The 17243-nt window shown below is 40.5% G+C and overlaps 1 protein-coding gene across 8 annotated transcripts in view; it reads right to left on the bottom strand.

The window, feature by feature from the left end:
* Positions 1-17243, bottom strand: part of lrp1bb (low density lipoprotein receptor-related protein 1Bb) — a 339312-nt gene that overhangs the window by 130456 nt on the left and 191613 nt on the right. For all 8 annotated transcript variants that reach the window (XM_078174387.1, XM_078174384.1, XM_078174381.1 and 5 more), the window contains 6 exons: positions 15359-15559; positions 11678-11923; positions 7757-7954; positions 6823-7027; positions 1465-1629; positions 869-1113 (listed from right to left, as the gene is read on the bottom strand). In XM_078174387.1, the coding sequence (XP_078030513.1) occupies positions 869-1113; positions 1465-1629; positions 6823-7027; positions 7757-7954; positions 11678-11923; positions 15359-15559 (1260 nt within the window). The remainder of the gene's footprint in view (positions 1-868; positions 1114-1464; positions 1630-6822; positions 7028-7756; positions 7955-11677; positions 11924-15358; positions 15560-17243) is intronic.

Below are 17243 nucleotides of genomic sequence, written 5' to 3'. Positions count from 1 at the left end.
TCTCGCCACCAGACAATCAGAGATCTCCGCCTTCTGATAGTCTGGGGACACTCCTTTCTAAAGTGTGTTTAACACACCGGAGAAAGCGGCCGGCAACAAAGCAACGCCTCTTGCATTTTTGAAAAGGACACGCCCTCCCGGAAATGTGCGCTCCCCCTTTTCTCGTCCGCAAGGAAACAAACGCACAGAGAGCTTGAAAATGGATGCAGAGAGATTTAACTTCTATCATTTATCAAATGTGTGCTCAGTCCACAAGATTGTGGAAATGAAGGACTTACAGCGACTTTGTTTAAAACTTTTAACGCAGTCGGACTGTTTACGAGCACAAGAGTTCAGCGAGCCATCGAAGGACCACCCTGTGGATTTACCATTGGTTCTGCAACGTAGGGAGTTTTTTTTAAACTCTGAAATTGTATCCGCCCATCTTAACACAAAAGCGGGGAGAAAGACATCAGTCTTTAGTTAAGCAAAGCGTGTAAAGACTGACTTGTGAGTCTAGCTCATATACTACATCACTTTAGAAACACTAATATGGTATGTATGAAATGTGACATGTTTGCAGTTTGTAGAAATATACAATGCCAACATTTACTTTTGGCAACAGGGCTGTATACAGATACAATTCTGGGGCTCTGTGCTTTCAAACAATATATGGTTAAAACTAGTCCCCATGCTAAATAAGGTAAAAACCCTTCAAAGCTTGCAGTGGCCACAGTGCTTCATGGGACTAAATGTCCCTGCTGTGCATATCCTTGAAGTTCAAAACTGACAAATTATATTTAAACCTGGTTCCAGCTAACATACTAAAATGTCCTTTTTCTTTGAATGTCTCATCTCCAACAGTAAAGCCAGAAAAAACTGCCCTCACCTTGTGGCTGCCTGCTGGGGTGGAAGATCTGCAAGTCAAAAGGCTGAGCACTCGTCTTTTGGATGACTGTGACATTGTGCCCAGTCCACTTATTGGCTCTGGCTAAAGTGTTCGTCCTCCAGTCCGTCCAGTAGACGTTGCCTCCAAAAAGAGACACAGCAAAGGGATGGGACAGGTATTCGTGGCCCCTGAGGATCTCAATGACCCCACTTCCATCATAGAGTGCAGAGAAAATGGCATCGGAGCTGTTCAAAAGAGACCGACACAAAGGGCCATATCAAAGTTTCAACTGCTCTCCAAATGCATAAAAAAAGGGAGCAGTAGAAGTAGGCAGATCAAAGTGCAGCCCACCAGTCCACTGATGGAAATATTAAGTTGTTCAAGACCCACTTAAAACCAAATATGGCCATTGTACTAAGATCTCTAAATATTACATGTCCTCCATTATTTAATGCCCACTGGGGGAATAGAGCTTCATGTTAAATTTTTATTCAGGGACTGGTGAATCCTGCACAATATATAATGTCATACATGGACTGGAAGTTCTAAAAGGTGTGAATGCTTCTGCACAAAATGTGAAAACTCTAATGGTGTACCGTGCATCTGTCCAAACAATCCTCTTTTCCAAATGATCCAGAGTCAGTCCATTAGGCCAGGCGCCGATTTCCATATCCTTGAACACAATGTGTCGACCTCCCCCACTCATTGATGCAGCCTCGATGCGAGGGAAAGTAGCATCCCAGTCAGTCCAGAAGAGAATCCTTAGAGCAGAAATCCAAAGGCAACATTTAGTATTGATCACTGTCTGTTGTTTATGAGGACAAGCAACAATACACACAATGCACAATTTTTCATAGATCCACTAAAAAGGGCTGTTTGACCTCACAGCCATCCGAGAACAATGCCTCAGTCATTTGTGCTTGTCAGTGTTGATACCGAAAAAAACACAGTGATTGTATTTTCAATGCTTTTGTAACTGCATTAACACGGAGAGTGGCAATGATGACTGTCCAAGAACAGCACCAGCGATCCAGTGCAACCCTTAACATCTGCGACATGCCTTGAAATGGGAGGCCATCTGTTTTATTATGACTTTTCACAGCTCAATGAGGCCTGAAAATGAACACTGTCATTGATGTGACCACCCTGAGTCCTACTCCAGCTCAGCAAACATCGCCTCTGTCCTGCTTTGGTCCACAAAGTCAGCTGGAATGAAGGAGAAAATGGGTGCTCAAGCTTAAATCACATACTGACGACAACGAAACAGTGTTAGGAAGAAATATCCTTGTCCAGATCAATAGCATTATTCACTTGATAAGGCCTCCCTGATCGATGACCCACTCCTTTGAGTGGATTCAAGTAATTAGATTAGAATTATTGCCCTGGAATGGAAATGCGCCTTTAGGCACCAAAAGCACCCATTAATCCTACTCTGTACAACCATGAAATGTAGTCATCCTCACAAATGTGAAAGAGTACTATAGGGGAGAGTGCATGAGCAGATTACTCATTTCTTAAGAGTGTTAAATTGATTTTAGGAATGTCTGGGTTTTGCTTTAATCTGAAATATACTGGCCGCAGTATACAACCACTGGCTAGTTCTCAGATGCATTAACCCAGAGATCCAAATATGAAAAACTAGCAACACACCAAAAACAGAGAAAATAGATTGTTTCCCATATAATTTGCACTACCATATATCATCTGAACACAGTATATATTCTGTAGATAGGTGGAAATGGGGTAAAAATCCCCAACTGTGTTTCCAGCACTAAGAGAAGGTAAACAACTACTTGTTTCAATTAATAGCTAATAACTTAATATGTATCTTTAAAAAATTCAATTCTATTAAACTTGAAAGCACCTGCATGGACCAAAATTCACCCTCTAAGCAATACATTTTGTAGTATAGTCAATAAATATAGTGTTATGTTAAGTCACATATGGGCTGATGCAACACATCTGGGTGACAGCCTGAGGGCAGCTGTTGAGATGTTGAGTTGTGCTGAGATGATCCCACTAGGGTGAACTGTTTTAGTTGGTTTTTGTTTGTTTGACAGCATAACTGTCATGCACTGTTTACAATTTGCAATCACTCCACTAAACAATTATTTATTCTTCATATCAAAAATATAACTTTTTTTTTTTTAGGCTTAGTGTCAGGCGGTTGCAATTGCAAAGAAAGGTTAATATAATCGTACTTTCAGCTGCATAAAATCTCACGCTATTCCACCCACATCCCACCTGTCTTCACCCAGGCTCCTTGACCAACCAGTAGTCACAGTGCGGTGATATGGACATCACCCTTCACCAGCCTCCATCACCTGTTTGCACCGGCAAACACTGACAGCTGTTTTTGAAGGGGCACCTGGCCAAGACAGAGGCATAGCTGCCGGGGGAGTGAACCTGGGTCTCTGCATTGGTAAGTGAGTGCTTTTTCCCTACCACACTCAGTCGCCCCTAAATTGTTAAAACTGGCAGGCTCTCTCTCCTTTCAGAACTCATTTCTCCGTCTTACAGCAGCTGCTGCTTGGCAACAATTGTCTCCTCCGTGATATAATAAAACAATATTCAATAATCAACAAATGGGATGCATCTAAAAAAGCATTCTAATGCTAGTGACTCTGTTATTCTGAAAAGTAACTCTAAGGTAAGGTATGTGGACATAGCTGCATGTGTAAGAACACACATACACACACACATAAAAAAGAAAAGAAAAGAAAAAGAAAAGACTAAACAAAGTGCAAAGGTTCACCAATTGCCTAGGAACTGAAATCAACCTCTGGAAAAACATAATATGATAAGCAAGAAAACAATAATGCAGATAACAGCATTGTCACTATTTCAATAAATACATTATAAAAATAACCTTGACTTTTTTTCATGACCACTGCAGTAACAGTGTGCACACTGGACAGAACATCCCCAATTGTGCACATTGCATCACTTATTCTAACTGCATTACTTGTGATAACCAATTGTATTATAATATTGGAATGGAAACTGAAAACATTGTAGAAGAAATGTGAAGTACAGTTAAACTTGTTACAATGATACTATTTTCAGTGAGGGATGATCCGACACTCACAAACAAATGTTTGCAACTGCAAATATGAGCAGACTTCGTGGCAGTTTATTCAACATGTTAGTACTGATGCCCCAAGTTTAAAATACTGACAGTACTGTCCATCACGTCTGTGTAATTGGTCAGTGCTCTTGCTGCACTTTTGTTTTATCTGTGTCTTGCACAAGTGGATAGTGGATCGATGGCTGCTCTGTGCTCACATGAGGACATCACGAATCATTTGGGACAAAATGAATTCTACCAGACTTTCAAAGAGAAAAAGAGTGAGACTGTGGTAATCTTTGAAAACACTGCCTGAATGGATACAGTACGCATGCACTTCATTAATTAATTTTTTAATCACATTTTTTATACATAACCATAACAGAATACAACAATCACCTAAAGATAAATTCAACGAATTCAAATCATTTCATCAGCAACCCATTGCCAGAATAAATGCTGGCATTGTTCATTTCTGCAAACCATGTTATGTATGTATGTTTTATATGTATTAGATGTGTTTAACATTTGTTTCTTTACATTACAATTATCACTTCCATGTTGTGAACAATTTGGTTAATGTGTGGTTAGGTTTGTGCACAAAGAACACTAAGGGAAACATCATGTTTTGGATTAAATAACTGATTTGGTCACTACAAACACTACAACCTTTCCTCTGCCATTTGATGATAGTTTTATATCACCAGTTAGAGTTAATAAATGCAATTGCAAATGGCAGATGGACTTGGTGTTTGTGAACACTACTTCATACGCCTCTTTATGTGTTGGAACGCCGACTTGCAGTGAGACTACCTCTACATTTTTTTCATCAACTTTTTTACCACTTTGTTGGTAAAAACATTCAAACAGACATCTGTTAAACATGATATTAGTTCATTACATTACACAAGAGAATGATATATGATGCTATGAATGATATGAAAGAGATAGGCTGTAATAAAAGTGTCTTGTAAAAGTATGTGAGGGGATTTCTTAAAATACATGTTTTTCAATCATTTAGATAAGGCTTAAAAACAGCCATCTGAAAGCACAGAACACATGCACATGTGTGCACATCATCAGAGTAGTACCACCTCCACCTCATTTTGAGCCAAAAAAAAAAACCCATGTCTTGTCAAGGTGTCACACCATCCACCATTCCCTCATCCTTCTCCTGGTGAGAAAATGGGCTCACATACATGTAATCTGAACTAAAGTCCTATGTATTGGAACAAATGTAACATATCCAGACTTTGCAGAAACATACAATGCCAAGATTTTATTCTGGCGATATGGTTGTTAGTTAATTTCATCGCCCTCTGCACTTAGGATCCTAACGCTGGATTAAAGCACTTTCACACAACCACAGCACAACCCACTGTGAAAACTTGCACAAATTTAAGGCCATGCCGACAGTGAAATACTCGCAAGTGTTTATTTTCAGTTAACTACAATGACAAAATGCTGAACAATTATGAGGCATTTTAATGTGCTTCCCACAAGGCTCTATAAAACCTTTCACCACTCAGTAAATCTCATTAACAGATTAAAAAGTAGGGAAAAACATAAATAGTAAAAACACACATACAGATTAGGGAGTAGCTCCCAAACATACATACACACGCCACACACACGCAAACATGCAAAGCTTGTACAATAAAATATGATTCTTATTGTAAGGACATAAAACAGTTGGTTTGTTATAACAAAAAAAATGCCAATATGACATATGAAACCTGTATGATATGTTAAGGCATCTAAGATACCTGCAACCTAAAGCCCAGTTTAGACCAAAGATTCGCGATCAGACAAGTTGGGCATAAGCACATACAGCAGGCAAAAGCAGTGATCCACTGTCCAACACCAACACACCATGAGGAAGGAAACAGAGCTCGGCAGGGATGACTGGCCATTAAAACAGGTGATGTGCTTTACATTCAAATACCAGCCATCTGCGATTTGACTAACTGAGTTGCAGATGACACCATCAGCCGGCTTGAGTCGAGCTCAGACCAGCCAGTGAACACTGCTGCAACTTTCTAAAATGGTTTTGTCTCAACGCCAATCTTTGGTCTGAACTGGGCTTAAGAGCCATGCCTCTGACGGGAGGATTTCCCTCTTGGTCCCTCGTGAATTTTTCTTCTTTAGGCAGTTCAGTTTAATTTCAAAGGGTGGATGGCAAAGTTTCAAACTGTTAAACAGTCCAAAACAACATACACTATCAAAGCCTCCCAGGGGTGTTGCATCGGTGGCTAATAACAAGCCTGTTACCCCCACTGTGGCGTGGTCCAACAACCTAATTTAACAAATCAAAAAGCTTATCATAACACCTGTCATACCAAGAAAAGGAAAGTGTAATCAATGCACAGTAATGGATGTTTTTCAAGTCTTGCTTGCTGACTGGGCAAAGGAAAGGCTGCCATTTCATAGCCACAGATCAGTCTACAAACAATCTCTGCATGCATCCCAGCAGGATAAACAACCATAATTTTGAAATAGCCCTGAGGGGAATGATGCACAAATAAGAACAGAGCATATTTTGGGCTTTTTATTTGAAGGTCTTGCTTAAAATGTTTGAAAGAAAAACATTGCTTGGAAACAAGAGAGAAAAGGCAGTAAAGCGTGTAAAGTCAAAGCAATGGTTGGGGGGGTATTAGCTACATCAGTTGTCATTACTGGAATGGAGCACACAGCACCGTTATTGATGTACTCTATATCTGCTGCTTTAATGGACCTTAACACAGCAGACATCTTCATACATCAGGGCAGATGCAGAAGTGAGAAATACAAGGAGGTTGTAATTTTACTTTATTCCAATAATCTCTGTGCCTGATGGATGGCACAGCTACCAGCAGGCTCTGCATGTGGGAGTTAGTGCGTAACATACCCCTGCCCTGGATCGAGAGCGATGGCCCGTGGATGCTCCATGCCTCCGGCAATCAGTGTGGTGCGCATATCTCCGTTAAGTTTGGCCACCTCGATCTGGTCCAGATTGCTGTCGATCCAGTACAGCTTCCCTGTAATCCAGTCCACGGCCAGGCCCTCCGGGGTGGCCAGGCCGTGCTGCACGACCACCTCAATCCCTGTCACGCCTGAAACAATATCAACACAGTGATAGCATGAGTACGTAGTAGTGACTTACCTTGCAGTCAAGGGGCAGCATTGGTGATTGGTGTTTCTTTACAATGCTCAGGAAAACCTCCTCAAAGCAAAAGGGCACAGTCAGAGAACTCTTGAGGAAAGCTCTTCCACATAAAGAAGATTGCTTTCTACAGGGTTCAATTTCACATGGTAAAAGGGTTTTCCCACAATATTTATAATGTAGCTGTTTACAATTATTCTCCGATGCTGAGGCTTTTATGTGCATCTCACAAAAGGGTGGACTGGGTACAGCTAAGAGGTGATTTCTACAGCTCCGCAGAGGGAAATAAAGGCAAGTGAACCTAGTGAATGTACTGCCGCCCACAAAAATACAGAGCGAAGGAAAAGTTCTGATTCATCATTTTATGAGGGGGAGACACCGTGATACAACAGCCCGAGACTTCTGGTCCTGCAGTATTTTTCAGCGTTGGACAACCTGAGATAAATCTGCAGGGAGGGACAATATCAACTCACTGCATCAGACCTGAGTATGTGTAAAGACAGTACAGTAAAACAGAGCGTTATCACTGGCAGTGTCTCAGACTTTCATTACAGCTGCTGAAGCTCAGATGAGCCAGACATGACTCTCTTTAGCCAATACATCACAGCGGTCTTTAGATATATACTGTAGCGAATGTTTGTGTACGTGGACGTATGTATGTACTGGCGTGTACGCATACCGCCAGTCTCTGAGAGCCGTCCTCTGTAGATCTTATCCTCCACCACATCTGTCCAGTAAAGCAGGCTGTGATTAAAGTGGAAGTCTAGCGCGATGGTGTTCCTCAGCCCCGGCACCAGCAGGCTGTAGTCCCGCTTGTGAAGGTCTATTCGTCTTATCTCATGCCGGATTGAGAAAATGATGAAAGCCTCAAAGGGATCTGGCCAAAGAGAGACAGGAAACAAGCGACGTAATGTTTTTTAGGAGGGCCACCTCTAGGGTTCAGCTGGGTTTCGAGTAAATTGTTGACGCACAACAATGTGCAACATCATGCACAGCATTGGACATTCTGAGATTTGCACTGGCTAGTGAGCTGTGACGGCCCACTTCTTTTACAGGAATGTGACTGGAATGTATCATAACCACTATAAGCTCTGGCACATTTTCTGAGGAAAATTACTGTCAAAGTTAAAATGGAATACTGAATGTTACTGCATCAACAGATAATTGTTAGAAATGTCGGAGCTTGATCTAAGGTATTTTTTGTGAAGTCAAAACAACATGGAAAAAACATTGGCATTGCTGATAGTGATCTCACACCCATCAACATTCCCACGCAAACATAAATCTACAGGTACATTCTTTTACACAAACATATTGCTTTTAATTCCCTTTCTGTGTTTTTTCATCAGTGCTGGTTTTGTTTGGTCACGGTTTGTTGTTTTACACTATGCTCTTTAAACAAATTGACTTGAAGCCAGGATAAAAAAAAAAGGCAAGGGGTAAAAGAAAGCACCAAATTGTAGCTTGCATTACTAAAATTCATCCAGCTATACTAAAAGATCTAAATTAGCTTGTTGACCTAGCAACCAACAAAGCTCTACCTAATGCTAGCCAAAGAAAAAAAAAGTGGACACACTGCTGTAGTAATTGTCCTCCTAATTAAACATGAATGAATGAATGAATTGTGATTCCCAACCTTGGAGGGTCTCTTTCTGCTGCTGCCTGAGTTGGAGGCTGAACACCACAACTTCGCTTCTAATAACATTTAATTGGATCAGAAGCTGAAAAGTGAATACTATGACTACTATTACCCCTAAAAGAAGGAAGCACAGGACCCATATAATCACAAGTGAACAAGGTTTTAAACTGCCAATGCACATATTTCATATTAGCTTGACAACGCAAATAGATAAGCTGTACTTCAGTGCAGCCTGCATTATTGAAAGGCACAGGCGAAAATAAATTGATGATGGCTGCATTCTGTTTAGCTGCTGTAGTTTCAGGGTCCTGGTATTGTGCGTGCTGACTCTCAGTCACACCGTCACAGCTGACTGGGGCACTTGTATAGAATTAAGCCATTATTAATTTCATCAGTAATACTGTGCATACAAGTACTGTACTTCACTGATACAAAAAAAAAAAAAAAAAAAAGAAAAACCATCATGAATAAATGGAAAAAAATAAAAACAATTAACAAGAAATTAAAAATCAACTAACTAAACCGTCAGCTCAGATAAAATAAGGATATGCTTTCCGATAAAATTACATTTTTAGAAGAGACTTAAAGGAGGACACTGACTCAGACAGCCTTATTTTCTCAGGCAGGTCATTACAAAGCCTACAGGCCCTGATTGCAAAGGCTCTGTCCCCTATAGTCTTCAACCTGGACTCTGGAAGACACTGAGGACCTCTGCACAGAGATCTTAAACCACACAAAGGTTTACAGGGGCATAAAAAGTCTAAAATATAATGTGGAGCCAGATCATGATGAGCCTTAGAGGTTTTGTATGCAACATTGATAACATGAATGTCTTGAGTGCCTTGAGCAAAGAAGGAAGTCACGCTACCTCTGTGTGTGATGTAATCCAAGCTTCTCTGTGGTTTGTTTTGGTGAGTTTCAGTTTGGCCGCATGTTCATTTTAGTGTGTGCGTATTCCAATGACTAGGTAATCACTGCCGCTTAGAGTGCTCACGGTGGTTACCACTAATATCAGAATGGCATTGACATGGCAGCATAATGCCCCCCTTTTGTACCCCCATGGTTAACACTGTTAGCTTTGTTAGCACTGTTGCTGTTGTTTAGCACTCTTTATGAGTTAGAACCCTTAGTTGCTAGCGACCACCTCAGCCATCTCTAGTTTCAATTTTACATAGAGCTCCTTTAGAGGTAATCAATAGATCTTAAATCAGAGAGCCAATTCAAAGATGCTAAAACAGGTGTGGTGTAAACATCCCATTTGGTTCCAGTTAAGTGAAGCAGAAGTGTTCTATACAATATGTAGTAGTTTAAATTTTTTTAGATTAAGACAAGAGATTGTTTTAGTGATGTTCCTATCGCTAAAGCAGGGTTATACAGAATGAAATTCAATGTATTAAATTTATTACAGTGGTTAGTTCATATCAAGCAAAATCTGCAGAGAAATTGAAAGAATTGATCTTAATTTAGTTCCATATATTTATTTCACTCAGTTGCTCTCTGTCTCTCTCTGTTTATCTGCTGTGCAAAGGACATATTTTCAAACACATTCCACTAGTTTATACCACCATGTAGTGCAAATATATATATGCATCAGTTGAAGCCAAACCAATTTGTTGCCAAACACTTTGGGAATCAACACATTACATTTTTCCATTTTCTGAAAAAGTAGATACATTTGTAAGTGATGCCTTGTGAGAAATACATTTTGCAGGGTCTCTAAGAAGTCGCTAAATCTAGTGAGAAGTCCTAGAGCTGGCAACAGCACTTGTGTACTGAACTTCTCTGGCCTTGCCCACTGAGGTTTAGTTCAATCAGTAAGATTATTTCTGCTTCTGAGAAATGTTTGCACAACTAAAACTCTCTTCACAACACTCCCGACTAAATCATACTTTAGGGAACGGAACTGTAAAAATGCAATTAAAGCGGTGTCCTTGCTTCAATGACACATTCCAGTGTTGCAACAAAACTAGCAACAATGCTACCGGAGAGAAGATTTGTACTTGCAAATCTTTTATTCCTGAGATGTGCAAAGGAAAAGGAGGAGTGGATGTGTGCTCGGGACTTCACAAAGAATCCAATAACACCTCTCTCAAGATTAAATTGGACTGTTTGTGTTTGTATGCAAAATTTGATTTATGACGAAGCCGTGGAATTCTGATCGGCTTCCAGAGAAAATTGTGTATTCTTTTCCTGTGTTAATGTAAGATTAGGGCTGCGACTGCCATCAATCTTGGAGTGAAATAGAGAAGCGAGTAATCAAAACGAGGTCCATAAATCTGAATGTGACAAGCCAACAGCATGTGTGCGTAACTATTGTATTCCAAGCGGTTACAGAGCGGTCTCATCAAATGGATTATTCAATAACAGAATAGCGGAAAGTTCGAATTTATGATGTGGTACTACACTGGGAAAACATTTGTGTCTGAATGGGGTGAGGCCTGAGGTGAACTTGTGCGCAGCTGAATGAAGTTACAAAGCTCTGGTGGTTTGAGGGATACATGCTTCCTTCACTCAGCATCAGTAAAGATAGAAACAGACAGGACTCATCGCCCAGATGTCTCTTCAGATTTGAAACTGATTGAATTTGACCTGACAGCACCCTAAATCAACATCTATTACTATTCAGACTAGCCTTCCACTTCCCCAGCACTCCAACCCACTAACACAAAAACCTTCCAATACCATGGTCTGACTTATTTTTTTTCCTCTCCAGTTGCTCTTATCCACGGTGTGAATCTTGCATTAATAAATGATAAATACAACTCATATTTTTCATTAAAAGCACCAACACTGCAGGAATACAGTCAGTGATTCTAACTCAGAATATAAGGTTTTAGAGTTACTGGTATGCCCTGGGAAAAACTTTAATTACTGCAGACACAGACCCTCAGGCACACACTGCCACGGCAGCTAACAGAATCACTAAAAACAAACATTAAAAAAAAAGCTAAGGTCTGTTACCTGTGCTGTGACAGCTGTCTCCGTCTGGGTCGAGCGTCCATCCTGGATAACAGGAGCACTTCACTGTGGTCTTGTACTGCTCACACACCTGGCTGCACTTTAGGTGACGGCTGCAGTAGTCCACCACTTCACACGTCTTGTTACTGGAGTCCAGGTGAAGCCCAGGGGGACAAAAGCACACCACCCCTTTCCCTGGTGCCACGGTACACTGGTGACTGCAGCCCCCTCTGGCTACAAGACACATATCTGGGGTGAAGAAAGGATGAAAACTCTTAGAAACTGCACAGACACTGGAAAAGAGGCTGAGATTTAAAAGCATTTGACTCTGTAGGATAGTAGCATATAGACCCACTAATTACCAATAACCACATTGACTCTAAAAGGTTATATGATAAAACATCATGTCACAAGGAAGGATAATATATTTTCAACTCAGAGCTTGAGATCATAAGGCAAGCATAAGGGATGTGTTCACAGTCTAATGAAGATAAAGGTGTTGTATAACGAGATAGCCTTCATGGAGCAGGTTCTCTAGGTTTTCACCTGGGAGACAATGTCTTTTATTTCCATCACTGCTTCAAAAACGAAACAGGACAAAGAACACTATGCACTGTTCCTCTTAAAAGTTCTATAAAGACAGACATTTCTTAACGTTGTGTTCTTTTATGTTGTTGTTTTTCTGCCCTACACAGCTGTTTTGTGTTAGCAGCTGCCAGGGCAAGATGGAAAGGTATATTGACGAAGATAAAACTGATCCAGCGTCTCTTTTCCCACCGTGATTAAGACTGTCTTTTCAAGGTGGGCAAGAACAGCGCTGGACTCTCCCAGTGGGAGGGAAATGGAGAGTGTGGTCACAGTTGTTAATGGCAGGTGTGAGTCCTGCTGAGCTGGTGCAAATCAATCAGGCTCTCAAGGTCTCTCTGAACACATTATTGTCTATGGAGGAGGCAGAGGCCCTCTTTTCAGCTACGATAACACAGACACTCAAAGGTCCTGTAGGGCCCCCCTGAGGCTTGGTTAGTGACGCTCTCGAAAATGAACCTCCATGTTTACACTGCTCACTTTAAGAGATTAGATGGCTGGGGCTTGTCACATGAGATCTGTTTCCTTCCTCTGAAGGCTGCTAGACAAACACGTCCACATCATCGGGAAGGTGGAGTATTACTTCATGTTCTGTCCCTTTGGACTCTGAGACAACACACTCCGGTTCCTCATCAAGCTCTAAGCTGATCTATTTGAAGGAAAGGATGTAGCAGGGCCCATCTGGGAGGCGTTCTTCAAGAACCCATGATATAATATCAGATGAAAAATTAAAGTGCGAGTTAGCAAGAGTGCTGAGGTGCCTCAGCAGGTGACATGTCCTGAACCTCTACAGTGAAAACTGGAGGAGGTGACAGTGCTTCAACTTTTCCAATTAATTTTTCTGCAACTCTGCAAAGCTGATAAAAAAGTAAATTGTGAGGAATAAAGAGCTATATATAAATAAAGAAGAAGAATGTGCTGCGGTTTTCATTTGCAATGTAAATGTGGTTTATTAATTTGTCACTGTTTTCTTTGTTTTCTTTGCTCTTAAACTAACACCACCAACTCCAATGTGCCGGTCCTTGCAAGAAATGTCAATCAAAGAGCCTCAAACACATTGGGAGCACTGCAACAACCAAAATGCCTAGAAGTCTCTGGGAGTCATTATTTTTGACAGGTTTTCTTGGGCCTCTTCACTTTAAAGCGATGCTTTACCCAAAATATATCTTCTGAGAATCAAACACTCACCGCCTGTAGGCTTGAAGCATAGCTAAAAAAAGCTCCAAGGGAAGAACAGCAGATGTGGTCAGCTTGAATTTTGTTGGTAACAACGGAGTCCAAGTTTTTATAACTTAAAGTCAAAAAATCAATATACACTTCTCAAACTTCTCAAAGTCGTACTTGTCAGTCCATCACCCGCCTCAGAGGTCAGAAGTTCAGGAAGGAGTACATTCAGCCAAAATTGTGACTGGTTGGGACATACTGATGTGCTACGTCTTACAAACTTTCAAACCACCAGGGAATAAGTGTTTGATAATCTATCCACATACTTTTCTGTACGTTTGTCAGGGGCTTTTTGGAAGGCTTCTTAGTCCCAATTGTTGAAAATACAGCCCTTTCCTTTATGAACAGGGACAAAATTAGTCCAGTTGTCAAAATAAAATGTTGGCATTGTATGTTTCTGCTCACCACAACTATGTTAAGTTTTTACAATTCCTATGTATCATATTAACCTTTCTGAACTGATATAGTTCAGACTGCATATAAGCTGAGTTTCTCATAAGGAGGAGGAGGAGATGGTGGATGATGTGAGACTGAGGCGAGACACCTGCCAAGCAGCAGACCACAGTTTGAGACCAACAAACAACTAAAGGAGACATTTTTAAAGACATGTCCCAGCTGTAGTTATGCAAGAATTTTATGAGTCAGTGAATGCAGCACAGGCAGAACTCTAATAAATGTGTCCTCAGCAGTAGTTTGTTGAGTTTGAATCACAGGGTGGAGAACTGATTGGTTAACCAGTTTGTGGTCAGATTGACCAGCCCCATCAGGTCAGAGTGATCGATTAGAGGAGCAGTTGCTGCAGAGGTGAGTGAAAGCAAACTCTGCACTGGACTGTGGGGTGCGCAGTTTCCAAGGGAACACAGTTTCATCTAAAGTAGTTTAGAAAAAAATGGACAACACTAAAATGAGAGCACTGATGTTCTAAGAAATATAATATTCTATTTCCATATAAAATAATGAACAGTTAAGTTTCACTTTCAATGCACCTGGTGTCCTGCTGTCTGTGCCCAGAGTATGCTCTTAGAGTGTGGTGCTCTGAATAACAGAATGGTATACATATATTCCAACCGCACTTCTAATGAACAGTCCAGTTCCAAGAACAGAAAATTAACATGTGGCAGCAAATGCTGACATCAAATAAATGAATGAGTGGGAGACTCTGGACACATTTCCAGCAATGTTTATGGCCATCAAACTGGGTATTTTAAGCAAAAACATGATCTTTCCCTAACCCTAACCAAGTGGTATTTGTGCTTAAACCTAATCACACATTAACCACAGCTTTGCCAGAACACAAAATTATAAAATTGGAATGTAAAGAATCAAAAAGTTTCAACATATCTGCTATATGAAATGTACTTGTAATATATCCGTGGTTTGCAGACACGTACAATGCCAAAATCTATTCCAGCCACTAGGTTGGCCAAACAGAGGGAAATACTGTTTGAGCTACCACACTTAGCCTGTTACCACCCTCACCCAGTCCTGAATTAGCACCTGAAAATAGATGGTTGAATGGAACACAGGAAGCCAGGTCCCAAAAGAAAGTTTTTTTTTAAGGAATGTTGAAATTTGACTAGCCTGCAGAGAGCCCTGACCCCATCCAACACCTCTGGGATGAACTGGAATGGTAGGTCAGTACCTAACCTTCAAAATCTTGTGGAAAACCTTCCCAGAAGAGTAGCAGCTATTACGACAGCACATTAATGCCAATGGTGGTGGAATGACTTTTGCAGCAATTAAATGTTCTGGTATCCACATACTTTGGCAATGTAGTGTATTTGAGAAGAATACACATTTTAGCATCTTGCAGGATAACAAAACTAAACAAACAAACAAAAAGAGAGATTAAATACACAGACAAAACAAACATACCACAGATGGGGCCTTCATCCGAGCGGTCCGCACAGTCCACTTTGCCATTGCAGATCTTATCAGGTGTGAGGCAGACAGAGGTGTCGTTGGCACAAGGGTACTTGGGTGGCTTACAGACAGCAGACTCACAGGACTCCTCATCTGAGCGGTCCTCACAGTCAATGTCTCCATCACACACCCAGCTCTTTGTGATACACTTGCCTGCAGAGAATGAAATGCGGAAACTGGCAGACTTTTTAAAACTTTTTAAGCACTTAAAAAAATAAGAATTAAAAGTTTCACTGCAGTAAGGGTGATTTAATTTCACTGTAATAAGTACTGGATGATACGGGCTTCACATAAAAAGTTCCCTGACTTAACAGACTGAAATTTAACTGGTACATTCAGTGCTTGCATTTTCAAGTTTTGGATGAGACAAATGTTTCATTACTCAGTTCCTTAATAAACACTAGATAGCAAAAATGCCACTGGGCCTCAGTCAACAACAGAGTCGTTCTCAGTTCTGTGCTGAATGTTCAACTTGATGAAAAATGTCCACACAAGATCAATAATTCTTGCACTTATTCCTCCACTAGAGTGTAATTTGTAATTCCCTCACCGTGCAGGTTGGAAAGAGGTAGGTGGAACTACTAAGGGGGGCAAGGAAGAAAACAATTCAGATACCTGGATGTATCTTTTTTTTTTTTTTTTTTTTTTTTTTTTTTGCAAGCTCCCAGGTGAAGCCTGGATCGCAGCATATTCCAATTTACACTTTTTCCATCAAAGCTACATCATAGGGTTTTGGGATCCCACTGGTTTATGCTTGGTGCCGGATCAGTGCAAACCGATGTGGGAGGCTGGAGCGACTGCTGTGGGTGTGTAGATTTTGTGTGAGATCAGGTGTGTCTCTGTGTGTGTGTTTGGCTTCACATCACTTCCAAGCTTTCCAGTTGTCCCTACAAAAATAGTCAGATGACACTTTTGATTTAGCCCTCGATTTTCTAAATGCCTAATATCATGCCAGTGCAGCTGCATGTGAAAATGAAAGCTTATGTGCTATTCAAGTACACAAGCTTTTCATGCGTAAAATATGGATGACACTCGGGGCACAGAAATGTTCATCAAAATGTGTGTTTGTGGTAATGCACACGGACAAGGAGGTTAATCATTTGTATAACTGAATTAGCCAGTCTTGAGTCTGGCAATTTCACCTTGAATGACACTGCAAGAAAATCTCACAACTTCAACTCTTAAGTTTTATGAGTGTATGTATCTGTAGAAGCAAAGAAGGGGACAAGGATGTGGCTGGAAAAGGAAAAAAACAACAACATGATTTAATTCAGGGAGTGGGAGGCACAAAAGGGAAGGAGTACTTCTGAGAGAGTTTATTAAACATAACCATTGCTTATTATTTTGGGTAGGAAATATATTTTTTTATATTCTCTCTGAATATAGAAAGGCTCAAACATCTAAAAGTTTCATCTTTTATTCAACAAAAAAATGCAGCATATCCACTGATGGATTTCCTACAGAGATGGTAACTTTTTTTTAATTTATGTTGGTCCCTCCTCCCAGCGTGGCCCAAGATCTATTTTAAATAAGTGATGAGTAAATTTATACTTGTTTTACTTTGCTTATCGTTTGTGTTTCTATACTGACAAGGATCTTCATGTTTACTGGCATTCTCTGCATGCTTTTTTTTTAACTCAGAAGATTACAGATAATTCTGTACAATGCTCTGGTATGAGGAGGTATTTCACTGCTGGAAAGATGGTCTTTTCAAAAAAATGGATTTTACTATGTAATAGAAAGACAAAAATGCTTTTGAAATTGGTGCTATATGACAAGAGAAAATAGAGAAAAAGGGCTGTGGTATTTGCTCTTGCTCAAGAGGCAGAAAACCTAC

This window comes from Epinephelus lanceolatus, chromosome 14 (genome assembly GCF_041903045.1).
Source record: "Epinephelus lanceolatus isolate andai-2023 chromosome 14, ASM4190304v1, whole genome shotgun sequence".
Taxonomy (NCBI): domain Eukaryota; kingdom Metazoa; phylum Chordata; class Actinopteri; order Perciformes; family Serranidae; genus Epinephelus; species Epinephelus lanceolatus.
This window is presented reverse-complemented; position numbering and strand designations above follow the sequence as displayed.